This window comes from Mobula birostris, chromosome 6 (genome assembly GCF_030028105.1).
Source record: "Mobula birostris isolate sMobBir1 chromosome 6, sMobBir1.hap1, whole genome shotgun sequence".
NCBI classification, from domain to species: Eukaryota; Metazoa; Chordata; class Chondrichthyes; order Myliobatiformes; family Myliobatidae; genus Mobula; species Mobula birostris.
The window spans coordinates 22,804,384-22,827,770 of record NC_092375.1 but is presented as its reverse complement, the minus strand read 5'-3'; the positions used below and the strand labels follow the sequence as shown (position 1 = coordinate 22,827,770).

General features: G+C 45.4%; 1 protein-coding gene across 1 annotated transcript in view; it reads left to right on the top strand.

The window, feature by feature from the left end:
* Nucleotides 1-23,387, top strand: part of LOC140199708 (cell adhesion molecule DSCAM) — a 652,770-nt gene that overhangs the window by 554,750 nt on the left and 74,633 nt on the right. The window contains exons 20-24 of the mRNA XM_072262186.1: nt 2,379-2,532; nt 3,424-3,541; nt 5,490-5,653; nt 13,037-13,135; nt 16,148-16,336. Coding sequence (XP_072118287.1) covers nt 2,379-2,532; nt 3,424-3,541; nt 5,490-5,653; nt 13,037-13,135; nt 16,148-16,336 — 724 coding nt within the window. The remainder of the gene's footprint in view (nt 1-2,378; nt 2,533-3,423; nt 3,542-5,489; nt 5,654-13,036; nt 13,136-16,147; nt 16,337-23,387) is intronic.

Here is a 23,387-nt window from a genome sequence, read left to right as displayed (position 1 = left end):
TTGCTCAAAGGTGACCTGCAGTCTAGCAGAGGGAAGGAGCACCTTACACCTCCATACCACACCGCCACCCAAGCACCAATATTAGCTATAGAGAAAGTGTAATGCAGGTAAACAATAAGGTACAAGATCATAATGAGATAGATTATGAGGTCAAGTCCAACTTATCATACTAGGGAACCACGGCCTCCTCTACTGTAAAGATGAAGCCACACTCAGGTTGGAGGAATAACACCTTATTTTCCGTCTGGGTAGCCTCCAACCTGATGGCACGAACATTGACCTCTCTAACTTCCGCTAAGGCCCCACCTCCCCCTCGCACCCAACCGTTATTTATTTACATACACACATTCTTTCTCTCTCTCTCCTTTTTCTCCCTCTGTCCCTCTGACTATACCCCTTGCCCACCCTCTGGGTTTCTCCCCCCCTCCCTCTTTTCCTTCTCCCTGGACCTCCTGTCCCATGATCCTCTCGTATCCCCTTTTGCCTATCAACTGTCCAGCTCTTGGCTTCATCCCTCCCCCTCCGGTCTTCTCCTATCATTTTGGATCTCCCCCTCCCCCTCCCACTTTCAAATCTCTTACTATCTCTTCCTTCAGTTAGTCCTGACGAAGGGTCTCGGCCCAAAACGTCGACTGTACCTCTTCCTAGAGATGCTGCCTGGCCTGCTGCGTTCACCAGCAACTTTGATGTGTGTTGCTTGAAATTCCAGCATCTGCAGAATTCCTCGTGTTAGGGAACCATTTAATGGTTTTATAACTGTGTGGAAGAAGCTGTCCTTGAGACTGATGGCATGTGCTTTCAGGCTTTTGTAACTTCTGCCCAATGAGAGAATATCCAGAGGGTGTGGTATCTCTGATTATGCTGACTGCTTTTCTGAGGATCGAGAAGTATAGACAGAGGAGGGGAGTGGAGGGGAGTCTGGTGTCCATGATGTGCTGAGCTGTGTCCACGACTCACTGCAATTTCTGCAGAAAGAGCAGAAACGGACAGAGCAGTTGCCAGACCAAGCTGTAATGTACCCAGATGGGATCTATGCTGTATCGATAGAAATTGGTAGAGGTCGCCAGGAACATACTAAATTCTGTCAGCCTCCCAAGGAAGTGGAAAATGGATTGATTAGCATTGACTTTGGAAAGTCAAAGCCCAACCTATCCCTCAATTCCTCCGTCTCCACCACATTTGCTGTCAGGATGAGGCTTCTCATTCCAGAACGAAGGAGATGTCCTCCTTCTTCAAAGAAAGGGACTTCCCTTCCTCCACCATCAACGCTGCCCTCATCCGCATCTCTTCCATTTCACACAGTCTGCTCTCACCCAATCCTCTCGCCACTCTACCAGGGATAGGGTTCCTCTTGTCCTTAACTACCACCCCACCAGCCTTCATACTCAGCACATAATTCTCTGGATCTTCTGCCACCTCCAACAGGATTCCACCACCAAGCACATCCTTCCTTCCCCCCCACTTTCTTTCCGCAGGGATCACTTCCTATGTGACTCCCTTGTTCATTCATCCCTCCCCACTGATCTCCCTCCTGACACTAATCCTTGCAAGCAGAACAAGTGCTACACCTGCCCCTACACCTCCCTCACTACCATCAGGGCCCGAAACAGTCCTTCCAGGTGAGGTGACACTTCACCCGTGAGTCTGTTGGGGTCATATACTGTGTCCTGTGCTCCCGGCGTGGCCTCCTGCATATCGGTACGACCAGGCGTCGATTGGGAGACCGCTTCGCCGAGCACCAATGCTCAGTTCGCCAGAGAAAGCTGGATCTCCCAGTGGCCACCCATTTCAATTCCACTTCCCATTCCCATTCCGATATGTCAATCCATGGCCTCCTACACCGTCGTGATGAAGTCACACTTAGGTTGGAGGAACAACACCTTATATTCCGTCTGGGTAGCCTCCTACCTGATCGCATGAACACCGACTTCTTTAACTTCCGGTGATGTCCCCCACCCTTCACCATTCCCCACCCCATTTTCTCTCTCTCACCTTATCTTCTTGCCCACCCATCACCTCCCTCTGGTGCTCCTCCCCCCTTTTCTTTCTTCCATGGCCTTCTGTCCTCTTCTATCAGATTCCCCCTTCTCCAGCCCTGTATCTCTTTCACCAATCAACTTCCCAGCTCTTTACTTCATCCCTCCCCCTTCAAGTTTCAACTATCACGTTGTGCTCTCTCTCCTCTACCTCCACCTTTTAAATCTATTCCTCATCCTTTTTTCTCCAGTCCTGCCGAAGGGTCTCGGCCTGAAACGTTGACTGTAGTTTTTTTCCATAGATGTTGCCCGGCCTGCTGAGTTCAGCATTTGGTGTGTGTTGCCCTTTCAAGATCTTGTGTTTCACGATGGCACAGTACACGTCCTTGTTTCCCTTCACAGGTGATCAGTGAATTCGAAGCCTCACCAGACGTCTTCTATTACCGCATTCCCAACCTCAGCCAGAACCGCCAATACAGTATCTGGGTTGTTGCCATAACTGCAGCAGGGAGGGGGAATTCCAGTGAGATCATCACCGTGGAGCCCCTCGCCAAAGGTAAGGCCGCAGAGCCAATCTGGTCACCCTCAATCCTGCAGCATCCTCATTCCCCAGTCCCCGACAGACTCTCCAGTCCTTTGTTCTGAGTTTGTAAAGGTCTAATGAGAACCTCACCCATACCCTGGTTTTGGTTTGGAGATAGTGCAGCCCATGCCAGCTGAGGAGATTTTCCTCAGTGCCCTGATGAAAGTTTACTATCCATGCAGCAGTTAGCATAACAGTATTACAAAGCCAGCAACCCAGTCTCAATTTCCGTCACTCTCTGCAAGGAGATTGTACATTCTCCTCATAACCGTGTGGAATTCGTCAGGGTGCTCCAGCTCCCTCCCACCTTACACGGACATGTGGGTTAGTAGGTTGGTCGGTCACATGGTGTAATGTGAGACACTTGGGCTGGAAGGGTCTGTTACTGAGCTGGATCTCTATATTTAAAATAATAATAATCTACAGCCTCTTCCATGTGTTAGGTGTTCTTGGACATGATGATCACCTCTTGTGTGAAAAAGATTTAGGGAAGATTTGGGTCCACTTTAATGCCCATTACATTTCAATGAATGTGGCTGATGGTAATGGGATTTGGGGCTATATTTCAGCCCCAATCGCTTTGCTGATTCAGTTTCCCGCTCTGTCCCACACCATCCTCCTCCTTTCTTTGGCTGGATCGTAGATTCAGTGTGATTTTAACCCCGGTTCAGTGTGATTTTAACCCCGGTTCAGTGTGATTTTTAACCCCGGTTCAGTGTGATTTTAACCCCGGTTCAGTGTGATTTTTAACCCCGGTTCAGTGTGATTTTAACCCCGGTTCAGTATGATTTTTACCCCGGTTCAGTGTGATTTTTAACCCCGGTTCAGTGTGATTTTAACCCCGGTTACTCTGGTTGTTAACAGCACCGGCTCGGATCCTAACATTCAGTGGCACTGTGACCACGCCATGGATGAGAGACATCGTGCTGCAGTGCAAAGTGGTTGGAGACCCGACACCGGCTGTCAAATGGATGAAGAACAGGTAACTGGGGAGGCTGCGCCTTGATTAGAGAGCTGTAGCTTTACTGAACCTTGAACTGCGCGAAATCAAGCCAGATACCACAACAAAGAAAAGGAGATACTTGGCACAGTTTGGTAAGGTAATTCTCAAATATATGAGACTAACTAGACCAATATCTATTATCCATCCCAATCACCTGTAATGGTGAACTACCTTATTGAATTACTAACACAAGCAATTCTGCAGATGCTGGAAATCTTAAACAAGACACAAAATGCCGGAGGAACTCAGCAGGTCAGGCAGCATCTATGGAAATGAATAAACAGTTGATGTTTCAAGCTGAGACCCTTCATCAGAACTGCGAAGGACGAGGACAGAAGACGGAATTAGAAGGTGGTGGAATTACAGAGTTACAGAAAGGCAGACGTACAAGCTGCCAGTGATAGTTGAGACCAATTTACCCCAACCACCCACCTTCCCCTCACCTGGTCTCTCGCCTATCACCTACCAATGTGTACTCCTTCCCATCTCCTCACCTTATTCTGACTTCTGTCTCTTTCCTTTCCCCGTCTGATGAAGGGTCTTGTCCCAAAACATCAACAGTTTATTCCTCTCCGTAGAAGCTGTCAACTTGCTGAGTTCCTCCAGCATCTTGTGTGTGTTGTTCTTAAATCACTTAGTCCTTATGGTAAAATTACTCCCATTATGATTTAATCTCAGCAAGGATAAAGTAATGCCAGGATATTGTCATGTCTCTGCTATGTAAAACCTTGTCCAGTTGTACTCGGAGTATTGTTGCAATTCTAATCCCATTACAGGAAAGAAGTGGAGGCTTTTGAACGATTTGGGCTGGATTTAACAGGATGCTGCCTGGACTAGAAAGTATGAGGTATAAGGAGAAGTTGGACAAAAGGATGATTCTTTTCTCTAGAGAAGTGGAGGCTGAGGGGAGACCCAATAGAAGTTCTTAAGTTTATGAGAAGCATAGATAATGTAGACAGAACCTTTTTCCACAGGTAAAAAATGTTAAGTACTCAAGGACATGTATTTAAAGTGAGTTGAAAGGAGATGTGTGTACCACGTTTTTACACAGAGAGGTAGGTGCCTGGAACAGTGCCAGGGGCAGTGGTGGAAGTAGATACAATGGTGGCATTAAAGAGACTTTTAGAGAGGCACATGAAAATGCAGGGATGAAGGGATATGCATGGCATACAGGAAGAAGAGACTTAGGTTAGTTCAGCATTGTGTTTAGCACAGACACTGTGGGCCGAAAGGCCTGCTTCTGCCCTATACAGTTCTGTATTCTGTATTGTAATAATGTGTGACCTGGAGGGGAACATGCTAGTGGTGGGATTTCCCTGTGCTGTTGGTTTTCTGTAGAGGCTTTGGGAAGTGCTGTAGAGAAAGCCTTGGGGACTTGCTATGGTGCATTTTGAAACGGTACAGACTGCTACCACAGTGCGCTGGTGGGGGAGAGAGTAAAGGTGCTGAGTGTTGTCAGTCAAATGTGCAGTTTTGTACGATAGCAAACTCCAGATGTTCACGTCCTTAAACTGTGAGGATTTAGCCAACTGTCCACAAAATCCCTTTCATGGTTGCTCTGGACTGTAGATAAGGAGAGATGAATTGAATTCACCAATACAGATCCTGCTGAATTTAAATTTAGTGAATTCAGTGAAGCTAAAACTTTAAAAAAAACATGCATAATTAGCGGTAACAATGAGACTGCTGAATTGCTGTAAAAACTCAAATGTTCTTCAGAACCATTCAGAACCAACTGTTCTTCAGAAAATCTGCCACCCTGATTCCATTTGCTCCGTATGACACTAAAATTCGAATAGCATTTGAACCTAAAACAGGCCTAACCTACACAGTATTGAAGCACGCACTAGGGTGCTGCAAGAAAATTTGATGAGCAGAAACAACACTTATTGGTGGTTTATACCTGTATTTGTTTGCCGTCTTGTAGCAATGGAACACCAGTCCCTGTGGTAACTGATGGGCGCAGGAGCATCTTTAACAACGGGAGTTTTGTTATCCGCACGGTAAAAGCAGAGGATTCTGGGTACTACAACTGCATGTCCAGTAACAGCTGGGGATCAGACGAAATTCTCCTCAACCTTCAGGTCCAAGGTGAGTGAAACCCGGTGAAGAGGTACAGTGGAACCTTTATACTATTATTCCTTCCATCTTCCTTTTCTGCATCACAATGTGCTTCTAGGCCTCATTTATCTCTGTTTGATTAGTGGTGAGGTGGATTACCGTGAGCCATGCCACAGCTAGCCATGTTGATGCTGAGTATTTGCTGAAGGCTGTTTCCCAGAAGAAGCAGGTGGACAATGAGCAGAAAGTGGAATTCACCGTTCCTTTCCAAACCACTCCAGAACCCCAGGACAACAACAGTATAACAAACTCAACCAATCAAAGAGCAAAAAGGGATCAATCTCAATGCTTTAAATTATCTCTCAAACTGTCTTACTCTCTCTTAGTGTTTCTTTCTCCTTCTCTTACTCCTGCTGTTTTTCTTTCTCACTCACCCTTTCTCTTGCTGCCATCCCTGATTGCTACCATTAGGGAGGAGGTACAGGAGCCTGAAGGCACAGACTCAGTGATTCAGGAACAGCTTCTTCCCCTCTGCCATCCAGTTTCTGAATAAGTATTAAACCCATGAACACTACCTCACTACTTTTTTGCAGTACTTATTTAGTTTTTTTAATATACATATTTACTGTAATTTACAGTTATTGATATGTACTGCAATATACTGCTGCCACATAACAACAAAATTTCACGACATATGCCAGTGATAATAAACCTGATTCTGATTTTCTTTCTGTATTTCTCTCTCTCTGTCTCTCTCTCCCTCTTTCTCTTACGCCCCTCTCTATGTGATTCTCTTTCCCTCCATCTCTGTCTCTTTCCCTTGGGAATTCTCCACCTCCGTCTCTTGTCAGTGTGCAATGTTGATCTGACGTCAGCACTGTTAAATTGGACTGCACCCCTGCATCTTGCAACAAGCAATCGCACACCCACGCTACACAGGAGATTTGCATAACGACATCTGGAAACCCCCTATTCATCCTGTACCTTTAAAGGGATCATCAATTGCAATCAAGCTAGAAAGTTCTGGAAACACTCAGTATGTCAGACCAAGTCCTGTGGAGAGACAAATGGGGTTAATGTTTCACATTACTGACCTTCATCCTAACCTGCTTCGTATTTTCAGCCGTTTCGGCTTTTATTTCAGACTTCCAATACTTTGTTATTGATGATTCAGTTTTTTGCAGAATGTGGTGAATGATTTAGGGAATACTGGTTGGAATAATTTGTGAGTAGGCTTCTCTCCAAATTCCTTTCCACCCACAGATGCCCTTGACCCGTTGAGTTCCTCCAGCAGATCGTTAGCTGCTGCTAATTAGTTGTTTTTAATTCCTTTCAGTTCCACTGAGGGTTACTCCTCTCAGCCTGATGTCAAGGTGACAATTCTACTAATGGTGCAGCTTGATAAAGCGAATGAGAGCGTACACAGACCCTAACGACCTTCCCGAGGACAGGAGTGCATGGCAGGAGGCTTGCCATGGGTACTTTGTGAGCATTTTCCCCATGTACAGTGGGGTCCACACAGGACAATGCTGTGGAAAATCCCAATCCTCGAGGAAGGTCCCAGTGGAGACACATTTATATTTTTATATTTAGAGTTACAGTGCAGAAGAGGCCTTTCTCGCCCAGTGAGTTGCAGCACCCAGCAAGCCATCTAGCCTAATCACAGGACAATTTACAACGACCAATTAACCCACTAATTTGTACGTCTTTGGACTGCGAGAGGAGACTAGAGCACCTGGAAGAAACCTAAATAGTCATGGGTAGTATGTACAAATGCCTTACCGACAGCAATGGCCTTGAACTCTGAACTCCAGTACACCCCAAGCTGTAACCGCGAAGCTACTGTGGCGCCCTAATCATACACTGCCAGTGAAAGTAAAGGCACAGAGTAGATCTGGTGGCTGTCTGTTTCCTGCTACACAACCCTGCAATCAAGTAGTAGTGTAGCTGGAATAGGGAGCAACAAGAAATCCACTGGAGGAACTTAGCGGGTCGAGCAGCACCACAACCTTACAAACAACTGAGCTCAGGCCGAGAAAGCAAGAGACAACATTCACCTGGTTTCTGGCTATGCTGTCCTTGTCTGACTAACCAGACCTAGGGTTCAGTGATCACGATCCCAAGTGTATTGTAATTTCCATCTTACTGTAACTGTTACTTACGCTGTGTTACTGCTGCTGTAGTTAAACTGCAGCTAGAGGTTCAGAGCACAGGAACAGGTAGGCGTAGTGGAAGGAAGGCATTAAGTTTAAGTGCTAATGTTGATCAGTTCATGCCTCTATTGTTTCGGTTGTACATCAAACAAGAGGAAATCTGCAAGTGCTGGGAATCCAAGCAACACACACAAAATGCTGGAGGAACTCAGCAGGCCAGGCAGCATCTACGGAAAAGAGTATTATCAACATTTCAAGCCAAAACCCTTTGGCAGGATATTTTGGACTGTTCATTTGGTCTTAATTAGTCACTGTGTCGAAGGACAAATTGCTTGGATCTTTACTTTAAATTTTATTTAGAGACCATAAGACATCACCATCATCATTATGTGCCATGTCATATGACGGAGGCGATCATGATTGTTCTTGGCAAATCTTTCTCCCAAAGTGGTTTGCCATTTCCTTCTTCCGGGCAGTGTCTTTACAAAAAGGGTGACCCCAGCCATTATCAATACTCTTCCTGCAATTGTCTGCCTGCAGTCAGTGGTCTCACAACCAGGACCTGTAATATGCACCATCTGCTCATATGACCATCCCCCACTAGTTCCCATGACTTAACATGACCCTGATCAGGGGCTAAGCTGGTGCTGCACCTTGCCCAAGGGTGACCTGCAAGCTAGTGGAAAGATAGAACACCTTACACTTCCTTTGGTAGAGATGTATCTCCACCCTGGCACCCAACTGCTTAAGAGATAGAAGCAGAATTAGGCCATTTGGCTCAGTGAGTCTGCTCTGCCATGTGATCATAGCTGATTTACTATCCCTCTCAACCCCATTCTCCTGTCTTCTCCCCATAACAATTGACACCTTGAGTAATCAAGAACCTATCAACCTTTGCCTCAGATATACCCAAAGAGCTGGCCTCCACAGCCATCTGTGGCAATGAATTCCCTGGGTTTCATCACCCCCCAGCTAAAGAGATTCCTTCCCATCTCTGTTCTAAAGAGACGTCCCTCTATTCTGAGGCTGTGCCCTCTCCATTTAACATCAGTTTGCTGTGTATTAGCAGTTGCTCGTTTTATCTGAAAATTTGACTTTTTCTCAATGCTATGAGGCTCAGAAGAAAATTAAAAGTTTTTGAAGTTTCAATGTCTTCATTTCTGACATCGATATACTGTATGTGTGAGAATTTAATGAGAATCGACAGGCAGGTATTTTCATATTGCCTCTAACCTCTGTGGAGTGTTGTCACTTTTAATTAATGATGGCCCTACGGTGACGTTAAATGAATGAATAGGACCTTGAGAAACAATTCCAAGCTGATGTTCTGACGCTCATAATTATTATCCTATGGCATTGGTGTCTTATGGCAAGAGAGATTATAGATCTGGACAAGTGATGATGGAATGTTAGTATTAAAGTAGATAGTTTGTAGGCTAAGTGGTAATTGGATACGCAAGTATGTCAAAATCCCCACTTGCTGAGGAGGAGCTGCAAGGAGAGCTGGGTGTAGAGCTTGGGTTGAACACAGATTATTTATGGATAACAGAGCACGGGCAGTATGACGCAAAGATAGTCCACAGGTAGCACTGTGTAAAGTGGAGGATCATGTATAATATACACTCAGTAGCCTCTTTATTGGGTACCTCCTGTACCTAATAAAGTGGCACCGAGTGTGTGCTCGTGGTCTTCTGCTGCTGTAGCCCATCCACTTCAAGGTTCAACATGTTGTGCATTCAGGGAGGCTGTTCTGCACACCACTGTTGTAATGTGTGGTTACTTGAGTTACTGTCGCCTTGCTGTCAGCTTGAACCACTTGAACCAGTCTCTACCATTCTCCTCTGACTCTCTCATTAACAAGACATTTTCACCCACAGAACTGGATGTTTTCTTTGTTTTTCACACCATTCTCTGTAAACTCCATTGACTGTTGTGCGTGATAATCCCAGCAGGTCAGCAGTTTCTGATGTACTCAAACCACCCTGTCTGGCACCAACAATCATTCCATGGTCAAAATCACTTAAATAACATTTCTTCCCCATTCTGATGTTCGGTCTGAACAATAACTGAACCTCTTGACCGTGTCTGCATGCTTTCATGCATTGAGTTACCACATCATGCGGAGTGTAAGAGCAGAGTGCAAAATCGTGGAGCACTTTGCCCTCACCAAATAAGTCAGAGCAGGTCTGTGGTACATGGTAGAAGGTACCAAATGTTCCCCATAAGGAATAGGACAATTGGAGATACCTGACCTCCTTGTACCATCACGGTAATGGTAGTAGCAGGAGGTTGGGCTCTGAATCTCCAATTACCGTATCAGACCGTGACTGAACAATGTGATACATTAGGCCTGAGACCACCAGGCCAAGCATAGTCTGCAATATGGAAAGTGCACACTAAGACACATAAGAACATAAAAAATAGGAGCAGGAGTCAGCCATCTGGCCTATTGAGCCTGCTCAGCCATTCAATAAGATCATGGCTGATCTGGCCATGGACACATCTCCACCTACCTGCCTTTTCCCCATAACCTTTAATTCACCTACTATGGAAAAATCTATCCAACCTTGTCTTAAATATATTTACCGAGGTAGCCTCCACTGCTTCATTGGGCAGAGAATTCCACAGATTCACCAGCTTCTGGGAAAAGCAGTTCCACATCATCGCCATCCTAAATCTACTCCCTGATTCTTGAGGCTATGTCCCCTAGTTCTCATCTCACCTACCACTGGAAACAACTTTCCTGCCTCTATCTTATCTATCCCTTTCATAATTGTATATGTTTCTATAAGATCTCCTCTCATCCTTCTGAATTCCAGCGAGTGCAGACTAAAATGCATTGCATGAGGTAGTGGATTGGTAGGGATGTGTAATACATAGCATAATACACAGAATGGGCTGTATAAAGTACAATATGACTCATACTTGGGAAACCCACAATAAGGTGACTTACAAAAATGAGAACAAACAGATTACAACAGCAAAGTGAAATCACAGCTGTGACCGAATACAAGAAATTTGGTGATTTTATTGAGAATATAAAGGGTTTGGATGTTGGGGGATGTGGGGTGGGCTCAGTGACTTTGGGCACTGAAGATATGTGTGAGTGATCCCAGGCATTAATGACTGGTTAGTCAGCTCGGGCACAGAAGCCGTATTAGTGAACTCAGGCACAATGAGGTTTATCGTCTGAGGGTGGGTTTCTGACCCCAGGCATTGAGGACATTGAGGGCTTATTACTGACCTGAGTATAAAGGGTAATCGGTGACCACAGGTTTTGAGAGAAAACGTTAGTGAGGCCGCATGCTGAGGCTGTATCAGTGATACCAAGCACTAAGCTGTCACCAGATATTGACAGTAACAATCTGTTCTGATTTCCAAACTAATTAGTTCCTAGAATGAAACTCATCTGTAGGGGTGGGGAACAGAGTGGCAGATGAAAGTATATGGATTAGAATGTGTAATGTGCAGATGGAAATATCTAAAGCGAAGTGTGATAGTGATAACATTCTCCACACACATTTATAGCCATGGTTTCCACTTCTCCTGCCACCCTTCTCTTCTCCACCTACCCCGTCCCATTGCCAATTGTCTTATAATTTCTTTGTAAAACTAAATGTCAGAGCAGTGCATTGAGCAAGGTCAATAAGAACCACAACACCTGTAAACTTGCGATAGTCAGAGGTCTATTTAGCAAAGATGGCACGGATGGACAGTACATTGCATTTCTAGTAACCTCATACCAAATGGCTGGGTATCACCCTTGGCTAATGCTTAAGAATTAGGTAAGCAGTTACAGTTATCAGTGCACATGTAGATCTAAGATTAACCGAGGAGACCTCCTGTGCAGTACAAAATTAACTGAAGGTAATGATTTTTAATAACATAATAAAGAACCTCTGTTGCCTGTGGTGAAGGAAATACTATCTGTTCACTTGTGAATGATATACAGAAGATTGAAGATTCAAGATTATTTAATGTCATTTCCAGTACACAAGCGTAACGAAGAACAAAATAATTGTTTCTCTGGATCCGATGCAGCACAAAATACATAGTAAGATAAAGGATACAATAATAATAATAACACAATAAATATAAATACATAAGATAGCTTATGTACATAAGATGCGGAAACTATAGAAAGGGTGCAGAGGAGATTTACAAGGACGTTGCCTGGATTGGTGGGAATAGGTTGAGTGAACTTGGCCTTTTCTCCTTGGAGTGACAGAGGATGAGAGGTGACCTGATAAGGGTGTATAAGATGATGAGAGGCAGTGATCGTGTGGATAGTCAAAGGCTTTTTCCCAGGGCTGAAAGGGCTAGCACGAGAGGGCACAGTTTTAAGGTGCTTGGAAGTAGGTACAGTGGGGATGTCAGGGGTATGTTTTTTTACACAGAGAGTGGTGAGTGTGTGGAATGAGCTGCCGGCGACGGCGGTGGAGGCGGATACAATAGGGTCTTTTAAGAGGTTCCTGGATAGGTACATGGGGCTTAGAAAAATAGAGGGCTATGGGTAACCCTAGGTAACTTCTAAAGTAAGTACATGTTCGGCACAGCATTGTGGGCCGAAGGGCCTGTATTGTACTGTTACGTTTTCTATGTTTCTATGTTCTACATAGATTGATTGTACAGCCAGTTTGTGGCATTTGTTCGTACCACTGGACCTGGACTTCCGAGGTTGAGAGCGTGGAACTGCCCCAGTGCAATGGTTTTTCCACTTTAAAAACTCTCCCACACAGGTTTCCTGTCACCGTTGGTCATGATGGGCAGCCACCACCATAAACTGCCTGTACATAAGTTGACTCTGACAGGAAATGATAAAGAAGTGGTGGTGGGATTGGTTGATGGGTAGAGGTGTTGATCAGCCTTACTATTAGGGGTAAGTAATTGTTTTGTGAGTCTGGTGGTGTGACTGCTATGTGGCCTCCTCCCTGATGGGAATGGGACAAAGAGCGTATAAGCAGGGAGAGTGGGATCCTTCATAATGTTATTGGCCTTCCTCTGACAGCTTTCTGAATATATGTATATCCTTGATGGTGGGCAGGCTAGTGCCAGTGATGCATTGGGCAGGTTTGACTACCTGTTACAGAGACTTCCTGTCCACCGCAGTGCAGTTTCCATACCATGCAGTGACGCAACTTGTTAGGATGTTCTGCACTTAGCATCTGTTGAAGGACGTGGGTACGGACATGCATAGTACAGAAGAGTGGGCCCTTTCCATGCTTATCTTAACCCTGTATCCATACTTTCTTTCCAACAGTTCCCCCAGACCAACCACGTCTAACAGTGTCCAAGACAACCTCAAATTCCATCACACTTTCCTGGATACCGGGTGACAATGGTGGGAGCTCCATTCGAGGTAGGAGGCCTTCAAGAAATCTGTTCTGTGGTGAACACAACCTTTCTTCACTGTGGTTGCATTACAGTATGGCGTGAAGCATAGTGGTTAAGAGATCTGAGCGAGTGATCTGGAGGCACGAGTTTGAATCCCACCACAATGGGTGGGGAATTTTAAGATCATAGTATTTAAATAAATCTCGAATAAGAAGCCAGCATCAATCTATGAAAAGAGTCATACAAATCTATTTAATTCACCAGTGTCCTTCAGGGGAGGAAGTTTTCTCTTCACCTCATCCTAATGATTCCAGAGACACCAGTGAAAACTAGGAGAAGAAAGAGAGGGAGAGAGGGAGAAAGAAAGAGGTGGAGAAGAAAGACAGACAGAGAGAGAGGAAAAGAGTGGAGAGAGAGAAAAAGAAGGAGGAAAGGGAAAGAGACAAACATATAGAGAGGAAGAAAGAGGAAAAGAGAGGGTAGTGAGAGAGAAAGAGGATGGGGAGAGAGGCAGACAGACAGGGAAAAAAGGAGGGAAAGAGAAGGGAGGAGTTGAAAAATGGATGGACAATACATGGCAGCTTTGCCAGCAGCACCACTGACAGGGAATTAATAAAATACAAACAACTACTTCGCAGAAGCCACTCCACTCTGCTAGCAAGAAAGAAAAAGGAAGAGACTGTAGGTGTGGAACTCTGGAACAAGAGCAGAGCACTGGGAGAATTTGACAGGACAAGCAGCAGCTGTAGAGGCAAAAGGGTACAAGTCAACATTTTGGATACAAACCCACAGCAACTCTGAGCAGGATTACTTGCTCATAGCAGTAGAGGGGAAATAGTGGGAGAGGGGATGGTAACCCACACTGTCTCAGTTCTGTCCCCCCACCTCATTTTTTCACCCTTTGCTCATCTCACTCATCCATCTTCTCCCTCCTGGTTCCACTTGTCCATCATTCTTTCCTCACCTGGTTTCACCTATCACCTACTGGCCAGTAATCTGCTACCTACCAGCAACCCTCCTCAATCCCGATGTAGGGTCTCAAACTGGAACACTTTGGGCTGAGACCCATCATCAGGGCTGGAAAGGAAAGGGGAAGAAGCCAAAACAAGAAACTGGGAGAAGGGGAGAGACTACAAGCTGGAAGGTGAAAGGTGAAGACAGGTGAGGGTTATGCAGAGGAGGGGGATGAAGTGAAAAGCTGGGAGATGATGGTAGAAGAGGTAAAGGGCTGAAGAAGAAGGAATCTGACAGGAGAAGATAGTGGATGAGGGGATAAGAGAAGGGGAGGGGAACCAAAGAGAGGTGATAGAGAGATAAGAGACAGAGTAAGAATGGAGTCAGGATGAGGAATGAAACAGGAGAGAGAGGGTGGGGAGAAATTACCAAAAGTTGGAAAAATTAAACGTTTATGCCTTTAGGTTGGAGGCGACCCAGACAGAATATGAGGTGTTGCTCCTCCAGCCTGAGTGTGGCCTAATCAGAGCAGTAGAGGAAACCATGGACTGACATATTGGAATGGGAAGTGGAATTAAAATGGTTGATCACCAGGAAGTGCTCCCTATTACAGTTTGCTCCCTCTGGGTAGCCTCCAGCCTTATGGCCCAAAACATTAACTCTATTCCTCTCCATTGATGCTGCCTGACCTGCTGAGGTCCTCCAGCATTTTATTTATTTAGAGACAGAGTGTGGAACAGACCCTTCCAGCCCTAATGAGCCAATCTGCCTGGCAACCCACCTATTTAACACTACCCTCATCACAAGACGATTTACAATGACCAATTAACCTGGCATCTGCTAGATCTTTGGATTGGGGGAGAATGTACAAACTCCTTACATTCAGCACAGAATTGATCTCCACGCTCCAGAATGCCCAGCGGTAATAGTGCCATACTAACCACTGCGCTACCGTGGCACTTTGTACGCGTTTCCAGCATCCACAGAATCCTTTTTGTTTATGATTGCCTTCACAGATGCTGCTTGACCTACTAAGTTCTTCTAATGCCTTGTTTTCAGAGAAGGAAGCGAGGAGAAGGCTAATATCAACCACCATTACTGACTGCCTCATTATTTTGCTTTCTTTTTACACTACTTACTTTTATGCGTTTCTAATTGCAGTTTACAGTTTTTTTTATGTATTGCACTCAGTGCTCTGCAAAACAACAAATATCACAACATATAAATCAGTGATGATAAACCTAATTCTGATTATGATTAGATGGCTCCAGGTGTCTGTTTCTGAGGCCTAACCTCCAAGTGGGTTCAATTTTAACTTGCTTCAAGAAAAAAATTACAATTTGGTAAAAGAAAATGTTTTAGTTTATCTTTGTTCTTTGGTGAAAAGAATGCCCATGAAAAGAAAAGTTTTATTTTATGACTTGTTCGTACTGCCTCTCAGTGAGAAGCACTTCCACATTTCAGCTGTGAGTGGGGTCAGAGGTTACATGGAAGACCAGGTGGAGTATGGAGCGGATGCTCCCAGAATTGAGCAGGTTACGTTGAGGATACCAATCTTCCATGGACTGTATGGTTGGCCTTCAGGCTGAGGTTCGCAAAGGGATTCAATTTTGTCAAGCAGCCCATTTTCTGAGCTGTGATCTGGCCACAGGAGTAGATCAAAGGGGAACATTGAACATTCTGATGAGCTGGAGTTTAATTAACTTATCACAGTAAGCTGCCATTATTTCCCATGATCCTTTGAGCTGGCTAGAATCCCGATTATTTCCCAAATGAATTGATTTGTAGTCACGGTACAGAGCCATCTCATTAACAGATCCAATTTCTCAGCCAGGTTTATCGTCTGGAATACCATAAACACAGAATATGATGGAGCAGGACAGAAAATATTTCCTAATAGAACAGGGTGTTGCAAGAACTAATTGCCACAGCACTGAAAGGGAATTGGGAAAGACCTGGCCATTCTCTATACTCTAACTTGGATTCTGTTGTGAATCTGCTGATGGACACACTTGATTTTTATTTGCTGATAAGCAATCCCCTCAGTTTGCTGGTGATGAATGTGTGCTGTTCTCTTCTGAAGGTTACATCCTGCAGTACTCGGAGGACAACAGTGAGCAATGGGGCAGCTTTCCCATCAGCCCCAGTGAGCGCTCATATCGTCTGGAGAACCTGAAGTGTGGGACATGGTACAAATTCACCTTGACAGCACAGAATGGAGTGGGACCAGGACGCATCAGTGAAATCATTGAGGCCAAAACACATGGGAAAGGTACAGGACTCTTTATCCAAATAGCAGAAAACTATTCGCTCTCTACATGAAGGAACTTAACGATCTCCCTATTTTCAACAGTTCCAAACTGCTGGATTTTCATCTCCCCCTCCCCCTCCCTCCCTCCCCGTCCCGCTACCTTTCCTCTTCCCCATTCTCATTTACACAATCTATTTCTCTCTCTCCCTGTTTCACAGTCCTTCATCTTCCCAGTTCCTACCCCCTCTGTATATTGACCCATTTAAGTCACTCCTCAAAGCATCTTAACCTGCATGACTTTTAGACCGAACTGGCTGTTATCATCTTATGTGAACAGGGGTCAAATTTTATCTCCTAATTCTCTTGCTAAGCACCTTAGGACATTGTTAATAAACAAAGGGACACTATCAATCCAACTGGCTGTTTCTCCTGGACCTCACAGTTCCAGTGAGTGGAATTAAGTGCCACTGATTGACTACACTTGATCTTACCCAACAAGGCCAAGAAGCGATCACTGGCCCTGATTGACTGCCTCATATCAACTGACCTGTTGCAACTCATCACGGAGAGAGACACTCACAACACGCTGGAGGAACTTGGCAGGTCGGGCAGCATCCGTGGAAACGATCAGTCAACGTTTCGGGCCGGAACTCGTCGTCAGGACTGAAGAGGGAAGGGACAGAGGGGATGAAGGTAGGGGGAGGGTGGGAAGGAGAAGGCTGGTAGGTGCCAGGTGAAAAACCAGTAAGGGGAAAGATCAAGGGGTGGGGGAGGGGATGGGCAGGAAAGGTAAAGAAGGAATAGGGGAAAGCACAATGGGCAGTAGAAGGAGGCGGAACCATCAGGGAGGTGATAGGCAGCTGGGGGAGGGGGCAGAGTGAAACTGGGATGGGGGAAGGGAGGGGGAGGGGAATACCGGAAGTTGGAGAATTCGATGTTCATACCAAGGGCCTGGACACTACCCAGACAATATATGAGGTGTTGCTCCTCCAACCTGAGTTTAGCCTCATCATGGCAGTAGAGTAGACCATGTATGGACATATCCGAATGGGAATGTGAAGCAGAGTTGAAGTGGGTGGCTACTGGGAGATCCTGTCTGTTGTGGCGGATGGAGCGGAGGTGCTCGACGAAGCAGTCCCCCAATCTGCGTCGGGTTTCACTGATGTAGAGGAGGCCACACTGGGAGCACCGGATGCAATAGATGACCCCAACAGACTCACAAGTGAAGTGTTGCCTCACCTGGAAGGACTGTTTGGGGCCCTGAATGGTGGCAAGAGAGGAGGTGTAGGGACAGGTGTAGCACTTACGCTTACAGGGATAAGTGCCGGGAGGATCCTCCGCAACTTCCGCCACCTTCAACGGGACCCCACCACTAAGCACATCTTTCCCTCTCCACCCCGCTCCGCTTTCCGCAGGGATTGTTCCCTCTGCGACTCCCTGATCCACACATCCCTCCCCACGGATCTCCCACCTGGCACTTATCCCTGTAAGCATAAGTTCTACACCTGTCCCTACACCTCCTCTCTTGCCACCATTCAGGGCCCCAAACAGTCCTTCCAGGTGAGGCAACACTTCACTTGTGAGTCTGTTGGGGTCATCTATTGCATCCGGTGCTCCCGGTGCGGCCACCTCTACATCAGTGAAACCCGACGCAGATTGGGGGACCGCTTTGTCGAGCACCTCCGCTCCGTCTGCCACAACAGACAGGATCTCCCAGTAGCCACCCACTTCAACTCTGCTTCACATTCCCATTCGGATATGTCCATACATGGCCTCCTCTACTGCTATGATGAGGCTAAACTCAGGTTGGAGGAGCAACACCTCACATACTGTCTGTGTAGTCTCCAGCCCCTTGGTATGAACACTGAATTCTCCAACTTCCAGTAATTCCCTCCCCCTCCCTTCCCGCATCCCTATTTCACTCTGCCCCCTCCGTCATGATTCTGCCTCTTTCTACTACCAATTGCGCTTTCCCCTATTCCTTCTTCACCTTTCCTGCCTATCCCCTCCCTGCTTCCCCTCTCCCACCCCTTTATCTTTCCCCTTACTGGTTTTTTACCTGGAACCTACCAACCTTCTCCTTCCCACCCTCCCCCCACCTTCTTTATAGGGCCTCTGACCCTTCCCTCTTCAGTCCTGATGAAGGGTTCTGGCCCGAAACGTTGACTGATCATTTCCACGGATGCTGCTCGACCTGCTGAGTTCCTCCAGCGTGTTGTGAGTGTTGCTTTGACCCCAGCAGCTATAGATTATTTTGTGTTTACATGGACAGAGACGATTGCCATCTAAACTAATTCCATTTCCTGCCTTTGGCCGTTATCCCTCGAAACTTTTGCTATCTCTGAACCTGTCCAAATGTCTTTTAAATGTTATTAATTTACCTGCCTTAACCACTTCCTCTGGCAGCTCATTCCATATACTGGTCACACTGGGTGAAAATAAGATCTCAATTAAATCTCTCCCCTCTTAGCCTTTAACTCTGTCCTCTAGTTCTTAATGTCTTAACCTTGCGAAAATGGCTGTGTGCAGTCTTTTTTGTGTTGCATATTCAGTTCCACTGACCTGGGGCAGGGAGTGCGTATCCCTTTACAGCACCTACAATTGGAAGATCAGGGTTCAATTCCCGTCAGTGTCTCCAAAGAGGTTTACGTTCTTCCCGTGACTGTGTGGGTTTCCTCTGGGTGCTCCGTTTCCTCCCACATTCCAAAAGATGTATGGGTTAGGGTGAGTAAGCTGTGGGTATGGTAGACTGGCAGCAGAATCATGGCAACACACTTGCAACTGCCTCCAGCACATCTCTGGACTGTGTTGGTCATTGACACAAATTATGCCTTTTACTGTATGTTTCAATGCTTCAGTGGGTAAATGTGAAAGATAAAACTAATCTTTAACCTAAGCGGATGCTGGAGAGGTTAAGCATAACCAGCAGCTGATGCCCATTTGCCACCAATGAGCAGAGATAGATTGCCTCGATTCAGAGATAAAGGGCAGCAGCTTGGATAACCTGTCAGAGGACAGGTAATACTCGGGGGTTTACAGCTCAGCAGCTGACAGCACTGAGGAAGGATGAAGAAGGAAGATGGAACACTCTGCCAAGACTGACAATGAACTGCAAACCTGCACTCAAAAATCAGCCGCCATTTACTTCATTTACCTGCTATAGAGAGGATTCTTGCAGCCTAACTATACACACGCTTCATTGTAACTGCTGCGTTTTGCCTTCAAGCGGTACTCGAGTTTCTATAGTAACCGAACTGAACGGGCTGTACAGAGCAAAAGACTACAAGAGGTCAGGAATGAGTGATTACTTTAACCTTTTGCTTGCTGGAACAGATATCTATTCCTTCTGTGCTTCAAAGTTCAAAGTAAATTTATTATCAACGTTCATAACAATAAGTTACCATATGCTACATTGAAATTCATTTTCTTGCAGGCATTTACAGGGAAAAAAGAAATACAATATAATTTTGCAAAAAAACTATACATAAGCAGAAAATACTGACAAACAACTAATGTGCAAAAGAAGACAAACTGTAAATAAGAAAATAGAACTGAGAACATGAGCTGTAAAGAGCCTTTGAGAGTGAGTCTGCAGGTCGTAGGATCAGTTCAGAGTGCTGGTGAATGAACTTTACCCTCTTCTTACTCCTCTAGACTGTTGCAAGTGGAAATTAAAAGAGAACACACTGTCCTCTAGAAACTCATCCCCATCTCTAGCTCTAAACATACAACATTACAGTGCAGGTCTTTTCCCAGGAAATAGCAAGGTTCGTTTCTATGAACTGTTAGCAGCCCGAACAGTTCGCTGTTTGAAGAGGTGGACTCAAGCCAACCTCCTAGGCAGGAGAAGATGCCTGCAGCCATGTAGTAGCTGGCAAATCCATCCCTCAGGTCTCCCTGACACTTGGTCGTATGTACGGGTCGTACATAAGTTGGGTAAGCTGGAGAGGACCTGTACTCAGTTTCTGAAATTCACCTCTGTTCCAGTCACTAGGATTGAATTTCAGAGGGAGATACAATGTTCTGAACCTATTGCATGAACAGCACAGTGGCACAGTAAGTGGAGCTGCTGCCTCACACCTTCGAAGGAAATGTTCCACTTCTGATTGTTCGTTCTGGCTGTGTAGAGATTTCATGTCCTCCCTGAGATTGAGTTCTCCTGGGTGACTTGGTTTTCTCCCACATCCGAAAGATGGGCACTCAGTAGGCTAACTGGCCACTGGTGGGAGAATCAGAAAGGAGTTAATGGGCATCTGAGAGTGGATGGGCTTGAATAAGTGGGCGAGTAACAGGAGCAGCATAAACCAGATGGGAGGAATGGTCACTTTTTGTTGAAAGGAGATAATGGAATAATAGGAGAATTTGGGAAAATGGTGCTATGAGTACTACTGTCCAAGGGGAAATACTATACATTAGGTTTTAATATTTAATTAACTTTTCATCACACTCCCTCAGTATTTTGCTTTGTTTTTTTGTGATGGTTCAGTAGTTGAATGTAACACGTGTGGAGCCTTGCTTGTTGAACACCCCTTGGTTAACTCTAGCCTATTCTTTTGATGACTTCAGCTATTGCGATGTCGGGCTGAGCCTCAATCCTCCTATGATGTGACATACCAAAGGTTCATTTATTATCAAAGTAGACAACTCTGAAATTCTTCTCCTCCGGGTAGCCTTGAGCCCAAGAAAGAAAAGAAAGAAAGCATGATTGTCAAACCCCAAACCAAACTCCCCCCCCATACAAAAAATGCATAAAACAGAACAGGCACTTCGACCGCCAAATACCCACTCACCTCATAAAACAAAGTGAGGAAGATCGGGCGAAAAATGCAAAATATAAAAAACTATAAGACTGGGAGGAAAGTCTACAGTCCAAGTCCATATCCAAAACGGAGAAAACCTGGGCAGCATTCTCCGGGTATAACAGCAGACTCTCTGCACTTCAGCAGCACAGCTACCAGAAGGCAGGCAGCTGGCGCTCACCTTCCACATTCACCTTCGTACTTCAATCTCCCTCGTCGCTTTAATCAGCTAAGTAGAGTCGAACATTGGCTCATGCCCCATCTCACAGCCTGCCCACCATGAGGTGTGCACATGTTGCCTCTGCCTCTCGGAGACTACAGAGAACTGGATGATCTCCAAACAGGCTCCAACAATTACAGAATCACATCCAATAAGATCATTAAGATCATTAGCAGATCCCACCTGCTTTAAAAGGGCAACAATTATACCAGTGCCCAAGTAGGGTAGTGTGAGCTGCCTCAATGACTATTGTCCAGTAGCATTCACATAAAATGCTTTGAGAGGTTACTCATGGCTAGAATTAACTCCTGCCTAAGCAAGGACCTGGACCCACTGCAATTTGACTATCACCACAATATGTCTGTGGCAGGCACAATCTCAATGGCTCTTCACGTGGCCTTAGATCGGAGAGCTGGTCGGAGGCTTGGAGTTTTCGGACAGACTCGGAGCCGGACTGTGGTCTGATGCTTCCAGGATGCTGCACCGGCAAGTTGGCGGCGCTGGAGGTTTACCGTCTGCGTGAGATGATGGGACTTTCAAGAGACTTTGAGATTTTTACCGTGCCATGCTCTGTTCTTATCAAATTACAGTTTTGTTTTGCACTGTTGTAACTATATGTTATAATTATGTGGTTTTTGTTAGTTTTTAAGTCAGTTTGTCATGTGTTTCCGTGATATCATTCTGGAAAAACATTGTATCATTTCTTAATGTATGCATTACTAAATGACAATAAAAGGGGACTGCATGTCCTCATAATCTAATCTAATCTAATCTAATCACCTGGACAATACAAATACCTATGTCAGGATGCAGTTCATTGACAATAGCTCATTGTTTAACGCCATCATTCCTATAGTCCTGATTGATAAACTACAGAATCTAGGCCTTTGCACCTCCCTCTGCAATTGGATCGTTAACTTCCTAACTGGAATACAACAATCTGTATGGTAATGATATGTCCTCCTTGCTGATGATCAACACTGATGCTCCTCAGGGATGAGTGCTTATCCCACTGCTCTACACCCATGACCGTGTGGCTAGACAGAGCTCAAATGCCATCTTTAAATTTGCTGGTAATATAATCATGGTTGGCAGAATCTCAGATGGAGACGAGAAGGCGTACAGGAGCGAGATATACCAGCTAGTTGAGTGGTGTGGCAGCCACGAGCTTACACTCAATGCCAGTAAGACGAAGATTGTGGACTTCAGGAAGGGGAAGTTGAGGGAACTCACACCAGTCCTCAGAGAGGGATCAGCAGTGGAAAGGGTGAACAGTTTCAAGCTCCTGGGTGTCAACATTTCTGAGGTTCTATCCTGGGCATAACATATTGATACAATTACAAAGAAGGCATGACAGTGGCTGTATTTCATTCAGAGTTTGAGGAGACTTGGTGTGTCAAGGTACAAAGTATATTTATTATCAAAGTATTTATGCTATATAAAACCTTGAAATTTGTCTTCCTACAGGCAGCCACAAAAACAAAGAAACCCAACTGAACCTATTAAAAATGACTATCAAACACCCAATGTGCAAAAAAAAGAACAAACTGTGCAAACAATAAAAAATAAAGAAATAACACTCAGAGCAAAGTGTAATGAAAGTGAGTTCACAGCCATGAAACCAGTTTATCATTGCAATAGGTCCAGGAGTTCATTACTTGCCAGCCACAGCCTCTATTCCATGCAGAGCCGATTAAACCTTACAGAGCAGTGAGCTGAACACCGGCCCATTCCTTGCCTCTGGCCCCGACACCCCAACTTTTTCAATTTGCCATTGCCTTATATCAGCCAAACACCAGTTCACTCCTTGCTCTTGGGGCCATGCCCCTCCGCCTTGATTTGGCCCGTACCTGACCTTTTCAACCTGGCCCTGCACCTAAGTTGGCCAAGCATTGGCACATTCCTCAATCTTGCGCCCGGACACTTGCAAATTTGTACAGGTGCACTGTGGAGATCATTCTGAATGGCTGCATCATCGTCTGGTATGGAGGGACCACTGCACAGGACTGGAAAAGAACTGCAGAGAATTAGAAACTCAGCCAGCTCCATCATG